The sequence below is a fragment of the Camelus dromedarius genome, chromosome 14 (assembly GCF_036321535.1).
Source record: "Camelus dromedarius isolate mCamDro1 chromosome 14, mCamDro1.pat, whole genome shotgun sequence".
Taxonomy (NCBI): domain Eukaryota; kingdom Metazoa; phylum Chordata; class Mammalia; order Artiodactyla; family Camelidae; genus Camelus; species Camelus dromedarius.
The window spans coordinates 67330767-67343688 of record NC_087449.1 but is presented as its reverse complement, the minus strand read 5'-3'; the positions used below and the strand labels follow the sequence as shown (position 1 = coordinate 67343688).

Genomic DNA, 12922 nt, shown 5'->3' with positions numbered 1-12922 from the left:
GAGGAGTCAGCTCCCGTCTTGGGGCGCCCGGCCGCTGGGAGAGAGGAAGGGGATGTTGCACAAACACCCTTCCGGATCTGTGTGGTTTCGAGCGGTTATACCTCTTCCTGTCTCTTCCTGAGACGCACTGTGGCCGCCAAAGCTCCTGCAGGCTTTGGCCCCAGAAAGGGCGGTGGTTTTGTTCGTGTACAGTCAGAGCAGCACTGCAGGGCTTTGGTAGAAGGGTTTCCAGGCTTTAAGAAGCAGCATACAGGGGGGCATAGTTCGAGCTGCAGCCCTGAGCCCCAAGGCTTCTGGGAAGACACCCGACAGCCATCACGTACCCGCCGCACCTGGACGCCACGAGCCTCTTCTCCCCGGTCCCTCGGTCTCCGTTCTCTGAGTACCCACCGTGTGCCCAGCACTGCTCTGGGACACATCAGTGAGCAGCAGAGACGAAGCCCCCTGCCCTGGTGGAGCCGTATCCCCACATCTCAGGGGAAATGGGAATGGAGCAGCTGCGAGGAATAGTCCCTCATGGGTGTCAAGGCTGAGACCTCCAAGGTGGCCTCCAGTGGCCCTGCCTCCCAGTCCTCACGCCTTCCATCATGTTAGGGTTAGTCTTTGTGACCAATAGACACAATTTCTGAGGCTCAGTCATGAAAGACATTGCAGTGTCTCTCTCTGGGGGACGCCAGCTGCCTTGGCTTGAGGGATCCAGGGGGCGTGGAGCTGAGGCCCCCTGCCCACAGCCACGTGCAGGAGATGTCTAGAAACAGGGGCCTTTAGACGAGACTGCCGCCCCAGCTGGCATCATGAGCCAGCACCACCCATCCCGGGTTCCTGACTCCCAAAGCAGTGTGAGAGACGTTTGTTATTGTAAACCGCGCTAACCCTGGTCACGTGGCAATAGGAAACTCATAAGTGTTATCATTCTTAAGACCTCAGCGAACTAGGGCCAAGCCTTCTGGAGCCTTTGGGCTTCCAGGATGACCCAGAATTAGGATGCCGCCCCAGAGGGCCCACATGGCCCCGAGGCGGACCTGTGAGTGGCAGGTCACATCTCTAAGCAAAGAGCCTTTTTCTGGGAGAGTGGAAACGATGAGAAGATGAGAGCAAGGCAGAGAGGCAACGAGGGAAAGCAGATGTTGGAGCGGGTCTGAGGGCCCTGAAAAGTGATTTTCTGGAAGGTAGGACCGCTGCCTGGGAGGGACGCATCTGTGCAGAAGTGACTTCATCGCTTTGGGCACACGTTCAGGAAGGAGCTGTGGTCGGGACTCTCTGAGGAGCTCCCAGGCCCTGGGCAGCACCTTCCCTCCACCACGGCCAGGCACAGGCAGATCCCAGCCCCCATGGCCCTCACTGTGCACCCCCAACAGTTAGCACATCAGCTCCTCGCCAACTCCTGTTACCATCCCATTTCACAGATGGAGAAACTGACACTTGGGAAGGTTGAGAGATTTGCCCAAGATGATACACCAAGAAATGGCAGGGTTAGGACTCAAACCAAGAGCCAGATCTGAACCTCGACCGGGCCTCAGCCCCTCCCCAACACCTAGAATGATCTCCTGGGGTCACCCAAAGAGGGTAGAACTGTGTCATCAGCCCAGCCCTAGAAGAAGATGGAAACGTATCGTAGGCTCTGGCAAGATGTCAATTTAGAAGCAGCTACCCTCTCCAGTGCTCGAAGGGCTAACCTCGGGTGGAGAAATCTCCCTCCCCGAAGGTTCCCATGAACCAAGTTTTGTGCTCCAGAAGCTACGGTAGAGAGACAGCCGTGGCATCGTTTTACCAGTAACTGGAAGTAGCTCCCAGCCACCCACCAGAGCTATAATTTAATGTAATAAGAGAGACCCTGAGTATTAGAGCAGAGCAGAACGTGCTCCCAGCAGTGCTAAAGTTACGGTTGAAGCTCCATTCACCTTCCGTGTGACGGTCCTGGCGGCTGGCTGCAGGGAGGTTCGTTGAGCACGCGTCGTGGGTCTGCTGGCTGCACGTCGCAGGGCAGCTGGCGATGCCCGGCTGAGGCCGAGTGGCTCTTACCGTGCAGATCAACCTCTCTGGACCAGCCGAGGGAGTGGGGGTTGGGGCAGGTTCGTCCATGATGACGACAGAGGCTCCAGGGCAAGTCTCCTGTGGCTGAGGCTGGAGCTGGCGCATGGTCATTCTGCTCACTCTCCATTGGCCCAAGTGTGTGTGTGTGTGTGTGTGTGTGTGTGTGTGTGTGTGATGTTCACATGCGTGTTGGGGGGAAGCAGCAAAGAAACTCAGCAAAGGACGTGGGTACCAGAGGAAAGAGGAATGGGCGCCGATTCAACCTCCTGTACCCTCATAACCCTCCCTCTACGCCAGTCAGACGCCCCTCATCAGCCAGAGCATCGGAGTAACCAGAACAGGTGGTCCCCCATCACAGTGCACCTTGTGTTATTTTATGTCTCCAGACTCAGGGGCTCCGTCAGACCTTTCTTTGTGGCTTCTTGGCTTGCAGCTGCAAATTCCTTTTCTTCTCCCTCCCAGATGCACTGAATTCTTCCCATCTCGTGCAGGTAGCTCTCATCAACTCAGAGAAACTACGGATTCCATCTTTAATGCTGAGGCTGAAGGGGTCAGAGAGAGACAGAGACAGAGCTCCCCTCACAGCTCCGAAGCGAAGGCCCCCGGGCATGTTAACCCCCAGAATAACGTATCATATATGCTGAGCTCCAACAGAGAAATTGAGGTTCATGTAGGCTAGGCCCCCATTTTGCAAGTAAGAAAACTGAGGCTCAGAGAGAGAGAGAGCTCGTGTGTCCCGGTCAGAGGCGCCTCACCTTGGTCAGCCCGGCCTTCTCCGGCACGGCCCATGCAGTTTATTCTGGTGCTTTCCCTCTGTGTGTATAAATGAGCTTGTCTGTGTTTAAAGTCACATCATGGGTCCCCTTGTCCAGAAGACTGTCAGCCCAAAGGCTCACGGCCGATCCCAGGCCCCAGAGTCACACGGAGGCCCTGTGGGGTCTTCAGTCAGTCCCTGAGAGAGTCTGCACTCGAGGCCTGGCCGGGGCCGCAGCCTTGCTACAGCCTAAGGCCTCCGGGGACCCACTTCTGTGTTTTCTTCCTGCTTAAACTCGGCCTCGTGCCTTCTCACCTGCTCGGCACTCAGAGCCCTGCCTGGCCACATCCTGGCCTTTCTGGGAAAACTGAAGCTGAGAAAACACCCCCAGGGAGGGGTTTCAGGGAACTGGATTCCCACAGGGCCTCGAAGTGCCCTCCCCGCAATTAGTGGTTAATTCTAAAGGGATGAGTGCGCTGTGCCAGGCAGAAGCCACCTCAACCAAGGGTCAGAACCTGGCTTTGCCAGTGATGGACCGACGCACACGTGCACCCCGGTTGGATGCAGGACACACCTCACCAGAGGTGCAATCAGACAAACCTGGAACGTGGGACAGGCTGCAGGACTATGGGCCTGAGCTTGAAAAAAAAAAAACAAAAAACCCTCAGTGGTGGGGGTGCTGGATTGGAGGCCAGAGGCAAATAACCAACGTCATTTGTGACCCCTGAGTGGATCCTGAGGTTTTTTTGAGCTATAGAATGTATTTTGAGAATAACTGGGAAATTGTTAATACACGCGATGTAGCAGGCAGTATTGAATTAATTCTCTGAGGTGGGATCCTGGTATTGTGGTCATGTAAGAGTTTCTATTCTCAGAAGATGCTCGCTGCAGCTTAAGGGGTGGGTGAAGTGCATGAGATCATAACTCTCAAATGGTTCAGAAAAAAAGTGCGTGTGAGAGGGAGGGATGAGGAGGGAAGGGGAGAGAGAAAAAGAGCGGAGGGGCGGGGAGGGGGAGGCACTGAGTGCGGATGAGACAAATGGAGACTGTCCGTGAAAGGGAGGAAGGGTATGTAGGTGCTTGTTGCTATTCTGGTTTTTTACAACTTTTCCGATGTTTAAATTTTCAAAATCATTAGTTGGGGAAAAGACAATGACCGTAGATGGACCCTCCTGACCTTTAAGGTCCCCTGCCGTCACTCAGCTCAGCCCACAAAGGGTGAGAGCTGGGGTCAACTCGGCACCTTTCCTCTCAGGCTCAGAGCGCACTCCTGCCTTACTTCTCTTTGCTCCTGTCAGTGCTCCCTGCTGCAGTGTCCCCAAGTGTAAACCATGCTGGTTTGCTCAAGGTCACACACAGATCAGGTGGGCGTGCAGGAGACAGGAGGGACCCAGCCTTCGGGCTCCCAGCCTGGACCCCGAGCCACACCTTCTCAGCGGCCAGGCGCCCCCTCCTGCCCCTCCTGAACCGGGTGTGTTGTCAAATGGTTTCTGAACTGTCCCAGGGAGGGAGCCGGGGGCAGCCCTGCCTGCCGCCCTCGGAGGCGCGGTGCGGGAGCCCAGCGCAGCCTGGGATTCGCAGCATCCCCATTGGGATGTCAGCTCCTTGGGGATTGGCCGCTGGGCGGACGCAGTAGCTCCTGATTGGACAGTGGCAGCTGCAGAGCAGGGAGCTGGGCTCTGGGCAGGTCAGCTGTGCCCCGGACTGCGTCCTGAATGCAAAGCAGGGAGCGTGGGGAAACCTCGCCAACCCTCCAACCCTCTCTGCCATGAGGTGGCACAGGTGCCGGCCACCCAGGAGGAAGGAGACAGAGGCACCGCTGCGGCCTGCGGGTCTTTTCCTTGTGAAGTGGGCATCACAGTGTGGCCAGTGCCTGGGTGGCTGTGAAGTGGGGAGCTGGCCACTGGCCCTGCGGGAGCCTGACCTTCCAGAGTCCAGGTTAGGGGTAAGGAGGGGGGCAGGTGGTCTCCCTGAGGACACCTCCCTAAGTGTGGCCAGTGGCAAGGGTCGTCCCTGCCCCTGGGGCTGCCCTGAGCACCCCCTGTGGACAGAGCGGGCATTGCACCTGCAGAGAAGACTCCCAGGTGCGTGCAGAGCCCCAGGCCCTCCCCCAGCATGGGTGTGCCAGACACAGCCGTGAACACAACAGACAGAACTCCCTGCGCTCACGCAGCTGGCATCTTGGGGTCATACATGAGACAGCAGGTGAAATATAAGATGTGTTAGAAGGTGACAAGTGCCAGCAGGACATGAGGCAGGGAAGGGGCCAGGGGAGTGCAGGCAGGACAGGTCTGTGACCTGAGATAAGGTGTGCAGAGAAGACTCTGTGAGTGCGCCCCTCGTAGTAGGAGGCAAAGGTCAGGGGTCCCTCAGGTGGATCGGGGGCAGAGACTGGGCAGAAGGAAGAGTGGGTGCAAAAGCCCTGGGCTTGGAGTGCCTGCTGGGTTCAGGGGACCCCACGGAGCCAGTGTATCTGGGGCAGACTGAGCAAGGGGGCCGGCAGGGATGAGGTCGAGAGGTCCTGGGGCAGGCGGGCCGGGGCTGAGGCTGCTGTTGAGATTTGGGCTTCCACTCCGGATAGAATGGGAAACCACTGGAAGGTCTGAGCAAAGTAACAGCGTGGCCTGCTTTATATTCTAGAAGGCTCACTCTGACTCCTGTAAGGCAGAGTGTGTGGAGTCAGGGTGGGGACCAGGAGACCCATCGAAAGCTGTTGTGGGGACCGTGAGAGAGAAGGTAGCAGCACGGGCCGGGGAGGAGGGGGTGGAGGTCTCCTCCGGAAGCTTGGGGGTCTGGATGTTTCCGAAGATGCTAGGATGACGGGGAGGCTATAGGAAGAAAAGGGCTGGGGTGGGAGCAGTCAGAAGCTCGGTGTTAGAACCACTTGTTCCACATCCTCATAGAGATGCCAGGCGGACAGTTGGATAAACGAGTCTGCAGTCCAGGGAGACCCAGGGGCTGGATATGTAACTGTGGGGTCTGCAGCATAGTGACGGACGTCAGAGCCAGAAGACTGGCGGAAATCTGAGAAACTTTGTGTGGACAGAAAAGAAGAGAGGTTCAAGACCCGAGCCTGGGCAGAAACCGGAGCCAGAGACCAGAGAGCGGAGCCACACGCAGCCCAGGAGACAGAGGGGCAGCAGCCAGGGAGGCAGCGGTTCAGCCGGGCAGCGTGGGGTCCCGGGGCCAGGAAGCTGCACAGCCCCACCGTCCACCCCGAACGAGGGACACCAGCAGGCTCGGCAACAGGGAGGTCACAGCGACCTTGGCGAGAGTAGCTTCCTCAGAGGGCCAAGGGCAGAAGGGAGGGGGACTGCAGACAAGAAAGGACAACTCCTCTGAGGAACTTTCCTGTGAACAGAAGGAGAGCAATAGGACAAGAATGGAGAAGGAAGTGGGTCCGGGGGACCGTGCTTTTTGTTTTGAAGATGGGAGGATGCTTGTGTGCAGACGGCACTGCTCCAGAAAGAAGGAAGGAAAGGTGGGCAAGCGTCCATCTGCGGGATGCCCTTGAAGGGCCGCAAGGCAGCGCGGCGTGTGCTCAGGTGGGCGCCGTGGCCTTGTCCGGGCCATCCAGGTATTAGTGTGGGGTAGGGAGAAAGCAGAATGTTCTGAGTGTTGATGCTGCCATCGGGGTGTGGTCCGGGGCTGGGCTCTTATCCGAAGGCTGGGCTGGGGAGGGATGTGCTTCCAAGCTCCCGTGGCTGCCTGAGGGATTCACTCTTTGTGAGCTGTCAGATGGAGGGCCTCAGTTGCTGTCTGTTGGCCAGAGGCCACCCTCAGGTCCTTGTCACATGGGGCAGCCTGCTTCGTCAGAGCCAGCAAGGGAGAGTCTGCCAGCAACACAGAAGGCACGGTGTATGTCACCTAATCACGGAAGTGACATCCCACCACCTGTGCCATACCCTGTGAGTTTGGAGCAAGTCACTGGGGCCAGTGTACACTCAAGGGGAGGGGGGTACATTGCACGAGGGCGTGAGTCCCAACACCAGGGGGCCATGGGGCCTCTGACAAGCTGCCTTCCTTAACCCTGAGCAGAGGGACTGGGCTGCCATCAAGGTCAGGGAGGGTGAGGCACTAGAGACAACCATGGGTGACAATGATGCCACCCTGGGATGGGGAGGACAACTCAGAGTCCCAGGGCCACAGACTCCCCCTGGCACCACCATTTCTGCATAGTTTGGGCAATGGGAAAGGGCTCTTAGAACCTCAGGAAAGCAGTCGGGGAGGGGCGGGTGGGAGGATGGAGGATGGGGTGGAAATCCTTCAGAGGGTCATTGCACCGGATCATCAGCCTCATCCGGTCCCCAGTGGGTCTGTCTGTGTGTCTGTCTGATGAGGGACGTACAGATGCCCAGGGAACGGGGCCTTCAGGACCCCAGAGCATCCTGGCTGAACCTGGTTGGTCTTTTTTAACCACCTCCCCTCCTGCTTTGCTTTCCCTCCAGAATCTTCCCTCCGTGATCAAGCACCCGGGTCTGGACGAGTGAGGCCGGCCCCATGTATCCGGAATCCACCACTGGCTCCCCAGCTCGGCTCTCCCTGCGACAGACGGGCTCCCCCGGCATGATCTACAGGTGAGGCCCGCACCAGCCCCCCAGGCCCTCCCAGGGTCCGTGCTGCCTCTGAGGAGGGCCCCCAGGCCAGTCTCCTCCCCGGGACCCAGAGGGAAGGACCGATGAGGCTGGCAGGGCTGAGGGGTGCACACGGGCCAGCGTTTCAGTGGGAAACAAAAAAACAAGGTTTTCCGGGTGGGATGGAGCCAGGATTAGACTCCTGCCTTGTCCCTTACTCTTCTGAAATGTTCCACTGGAGGTAACAGAGGCCCGAGAGGGAGGGGGGCCCTTCCTAGATTCTCGCGTCCTGCACATCGCAGCTCCTGTAGTCCCTGAGGTCCCACCAGCATCCCCAACTCCCTGAGCAAGGCTCAAAGCCTGACAGGCCTGTGCAGAGCCCGGGGAGGGTGGGGCGGCCGGTGCTCACGGGGCATCCTTGACCTCCTCTCTGTGATGCCCACTTCCAGATCCAGCCCTGGGTCTTTCTGTTTGGAAAATAGCCCAGGCTGAACCATAGGCGGGGCGTGGGGAGGGGAGAGCTGCTGGCTCTGTGGACGGAGCATGGAGCCCGATTGCACCAGTGTCACGGAAGACGGGGTGCGAGCAGAACCGCGGAGGTCCATCCGTCCTTGAGCAACAGACCTTCAGATAACTTGCCGGGCCTGAGCCAGAGCAAGTGCCCGTGGAGACCACAGGGAACAGGGTACCCCTCCTACATCAAAGTCCTAAAAAAAAAAACCCTGGTCACATGCAGGCTTGCCAGAGTGTTGCACTCCTTGGTCAGAGGGTTTTCAACTGTTGTCTTAAAGCTTGTTGCACTAAAACGCGAATGGAGAGTCACCCGGAGGCTTACGTCTCGTCTTCACTTCCCGGCTCGTGTGGGAGGGAGGCCAGACACAGAGGACCCCGTGCTTCCCTGTGCCACTGGGTGGCGCTGCCTCCGAGCGCTGGGCGCCCGGGCGCATCCCAGAGCGGAGTGGGCGGGGCCGGGGCTGCGGGAGTCGCGGATGCTTCCCGGTCGGCGCCTCCCCGTGGTTAATGCCAACTGTGGCTTCTCTCTTCTCTCTCTGTCTCCTTCTCTCCCCTCCATTGCTGTCCGCAGTACTCGGTATGGGAGCCCCAAAAGACAGCTCCAGTTTTACAGGTAACGAGCCTTCTGTTTTCCCTAAAACACGCAAGCAGGGGAGCGCGTGGGAGGGCCGCCCCGGCGGGGTCGGCAGTGCTGCAACTGCAAATCCTCCCAGGAGACCTGGGCTCTGTTCCCTCTCGGTGCCCCAGCGCGGCGTCACGTAGCATCCTGACAGCGGCGGAGCTTGGGGCTGGTCTTCCGGGCGCTCCGTCCAGGATCCCTGTGGTTTGAGCTCAGCTCTCGTCTGCTGGCCTTTGAGACCCCACTCCTCGGGCAGCCAGCTGGGTGCTGTCCTGTTGCCCCAGGTGTGTGCGGCTTAGGGGATCGGAGGAAAAGATGACACGCCCAGCCCAGCACTCTCCTCTCTTCCTCAGAGTTGAGTTGAGTTGACTTGTAGCCTACGGAGCTCTCTGGGTGTGCGGCTCCCATGGGACCTGGGCCAGGGTCTGGGCAGACTCACTGCTGTCTTTCTGATGCATTTCCCTGTTGGTGAAAGGCCGTCACCAGAGGGACGTGGGGTCAAGTGGCCCAGGCTTGCGGTCCAGCCCGAGGCACGTCCATCAGCAAAGCCCTGGGGGGGTGCCCTTCCGCTGTCCACACAGCCTCTTCAACCTGCAGAGTCGGGGTGGGTGCGCCACAAATACACATACTTCTTGGCAGTCTCTGACTCTAGGAATGTACTTTGCCATTTTCTCCTGTCAGGAGAAGGTCAGGTTTACAGACCCCACGGGGCGGCTCCGCCAGCCTTGGGGCTGGGGACTCGGTGTGGCTCTTGAGGGCAGGGCCCTGATGTCCATGGTGTGGGTCGGCCTCCAGGCCTGGGAGGGCTGTCTGTGCAGAACCGGCTCCCCAGCGTCGTATACCTGTAGCGGTGACAGAGCCGCGGGGCAGTTATCGCCGATGCACCAGGAACCTCGTTCAGGCCCTGGGAGCTGGGGTCGGCACTGGATTTCCGTGTGACTCTTTCCTTCCCCTGGCCTTGGCACTTCTGAACAGGACCGTGGGCCTGGGTCCTCAGGCTAATTTTACCATGGCGTCAGTGCCTCCCACGAGGTCTCCCTCCTTACAGAGCACTCTAAAGAGATGACCAGATCTCTGATTCTGGTGAAATTTTTGCTAGAAAAGATCTTGCTTGAAATACGGAGGTCTGAACTTGGACTCACAAATGCTTTTATTGGATGAAATGTTTCTCATCATATACGTGGGTCTGTGTGTGCATGCGTGTGTACACATAATGTGTGTATGTATGATGTATGTGTGTATACATGTATACGATGTGTTTGTTGGGGGTGGACGGATGGATGGCACAGTATGTTGAATGTGTGCTGTCTGTCCAGAAGTACTTGACCCGTGAAACCAAACATGACCTTGGACTGCATCCTCAGAGGTCCTGGGCCTGCGTCACCCCCGGCAGGAAAGGACAGGGGAGAGACAAGCAGGCGGAAAAACCCCAGGCCTGGACCCACCGGCTGGGAGGGCCTGGCCCAAGCAGGTGCCGCGTGAGTGGTTTGAAGGGAGAGTGCTCATGCCCCTTGCTGGCCCCGGGACCCCAGGGGTGCACCCTACTGTCCACCCTCTGGGAACCTTCCCAGTGAGCATCCTATCTGGGTGAGGCCTTCTTGGCTCTAGGACAGGCTCTGTTGGAGAACTGAATCCCCAGATCTGAAGACCTCCCTCTCGGCCTCTCATCTCCACGTTCGATGCCACAGGCTCTGGCCGTCCTGCCCTCTGGATCGCCAGTGTGGTTACTTCATACAGACACTCGGGCATCTCTTGTGGGACTTCTGATGATGACCTCTAAGGAGGAAGGGTCTTTGTTCAGTGTCATAAGTGCCACTGCCAGTGGGGCGTCCATGTCACCCAGGCACACACATAGCTGTTGGATGGTTATTTAAGTCAGCCAGCCGTGTGGCACCCCTCCTCCAACAGGGCAAAGGAGCAGCTCACAGACGGGTAAGGGAGGTAGGACTCTGTACCTGTCAGCTGTTACACATGCTGCTGCATAACAAAGACCCCCAAACTCAAGGGCAGACAACAGTAAGTATTTATTCCTTGTTTATATGTCAGCAGGTTGGCTAGAGTCAGTTCACCGAGGCTGGGCTCAGCTCGGTTTGTCTCTGAGCTGCAGTTTGGGTACAGGTGTTCACCACCTGACCATCATTCCTAACTAGGAGCTACCCTAGGCCTTCTTCCCGGGGCAGAAGTGACAGGGGAAAAGCAGAAACATGATGTCTCTGAAGGCTGACGGTTAGAACCAGCACGATCAATTCCCATCATTCTTTTGGCCAAAGCAAGTCTCACGACCAAGCCCAAGGTCAAAGGGGAAATATACTCCCCCCGACCCATGGGAGGAACCACAGTTAACATGATCCAGAGGAGGGTAAAGGACTGGCAACAGCACTGCAATCTGAGCCCAAATAACTCTGACAGTATCTAGGAGGCAAAACATGCCATGGAGAGTCCCAGAGCTGTTGGGGTTCCGAGGAGGGAGTGGTCATAGCCAGCTGAGAGCCGGGAGGGCTTCACAGAGGAGGTGGCACAGGGCCTTTGAGCTGGACCTTGCAAGCTGGGCAGAATTCAGCACAGACACTGGGAAGAACATTCCAGTAGATGCAACAGTCAGAGCCACAGCTTGCAGAAGTGCATGGAGGACAGGGAGTGGTGGTGACACCGTCGGGGACATCAGGGACAAAGCAGGTTGGAGAGTGACAGGAGGCCAGACTACAGAGGCAGGTGGGGGGTCTGGTGGGGGAGCCAGGAATGCCAAGCAAAGGAGCTTGTACTGTATCCGGTGGGCTCAGGTGTCATCAATGGTGTCAGAGCAGGGCAGGGGGCAGGGCTCTGCTGTAGGAAGGAAGCCAGGTGCAGGGAGTGAGACGGGGGATGGAGAGGCTGGATGTGGGAGACCAGGGAAGATGGAGAACCACAGGAACCCCGGGAAGAGGGGGTGAAGGGGACATGAGAACAGAGAGTCAGACGGCACGTCCATGGGGCCCGGTGTCTGGGAGGGGACAGTGTGCTGACGGAGGGGAACAGTGTCCCCAGGGAAGGGCGATGTTTGTCACTCCGAGCATGTCAAGCTGATGACTGACACCCAACAGTGAGGCCCACGACAGCCACCTCCAGCCAGCGGGTGACACATGACATGGAGGCCACGGAACTGACAGTGGGCTTCAGCCTTGAAGAAAGGCCATCCAAGTCCACGACTGAGGACTTTCCAGATCATAACCCATTGCCAGCTCCCTCCGGCTCCGTGTCCTCCCCAGCCTCACTTTTCATTTACTTTCTACTGCCGATCTGGGGAAGTGACCCCCACCCCCGCCCCTTGCAGCCAGCTGTTTGCAGGTTTGTTGTGGTGTAAACAGCTCAGACTCCATCCAAAATCCCACGGGCCCTGGCAAGATTTTCTACCTAGAAGGTAATGTTATGCTGAGACTTCAGGGGGGTCCCAGGAGGACACACAGTGCTCCTGCAGTCGTGAACCTGGGACAGGGGCTCCACATCGCCTTACCCCAGGGCTCAGCTTCAAAGTGGTTTCCAAACCCCGGGTCAGGAGTATGAGCAAGGGTCCCTGTGCTCCCACCTGAAGAGAGAGGCAGTGCAGCGTCCAAATAGCACACTCCGGGAACGTTCCGGCCGTTCCTAGGCACCAGCGTTAGGATATAGCATCTGGGGCGCAGCCCCGTGGAAGGGGGGAGGGGCGTCTGGGTGCGTGCACTGAGGGGGCGTCTTGCCAGCCCCCGGCCCCTTCACTGTGGGTGGTGGTCACGTGCCGTGCGACCCCAGGCTCCCCGGCCGCAGACAGCAGCAAAGTGGGGCAGAGCTGCCACCCTGGGTCCAATAACGAGAAGCACAGCCTCAAGGCAGAGGATGGCGGGACCCCCGCCGGTGCCCCCTCCCGGCCAGCATGCAGGAGCCTGCCTCTCCAGGCTGTGCCACAGAACCACACATCCCGGGCTTTTAGGGGAAGAGGCACACTCGTGAATAATTCAGCCACTTGCGCTGAGATGCAGACGCCCTAATAGGACTAATGGACTCGCTGCCTCCCAACCCGACCCTTGTGGGACTTCTCATTCAACAATCGCGTCTGACGTTGCGCAGTGACACTCCCTAATGAAAAAGCGGCTGCACCAGATCCTTAGATGCCTGGTGAGCCCTAACAAACTAGACTGTGCCCCTTTTAAGCAGCAGACGCCAGCAAAGCAGGTGAGTGGCCCCTTTGGCTCCAGGAGGCAAGGGGCGGCCACCTTCCTGGGGGGGATGCTGTGGGGGACAGGCATCCTGGGAACGGTATTTGGGGGGTGCGTTTGGCTGGTCTGAAATTAGACCCTCCATATTTTTTCAAAGCAGAAAACCTCAAAAAGCAGCCAGCCCTAGGTAACACTGAGAGGACAGCCGAAGGAAGGTGGGGCGGAGTGTCTGCTGCTTGAGCGTGCTTGCCTCCCAGCC

At 58.2% G+C, this 12922-nt stretch overlaps 1 protein-coding gene across 3 annotated transcripts in view; it reads left to right on the top strand.

The window, feature by feature from the left end:
• KCNAB2 (potassium voltage-gated channel subfamily A regulatory beta subunit 2) overlaps positions 1–12922 on the top strand; it is a gene marked incomplete in the record, with an annotated part of 77123 nt that overhangs the window by 24901 nt on the left and 39300 nt on the right. The window contains 2 exon segments of one of the 3 annotated variants that reach the window (XM_064494128.1): positions 7237–7365; positions 8447–8488. In XM_064494128.1, coding sequence (XP_064350198.1) covers positions 7289–7365; positions 8447–8488 — 119 coding nt within the window. 3 annotated transcript variants of the gene reach the window in all.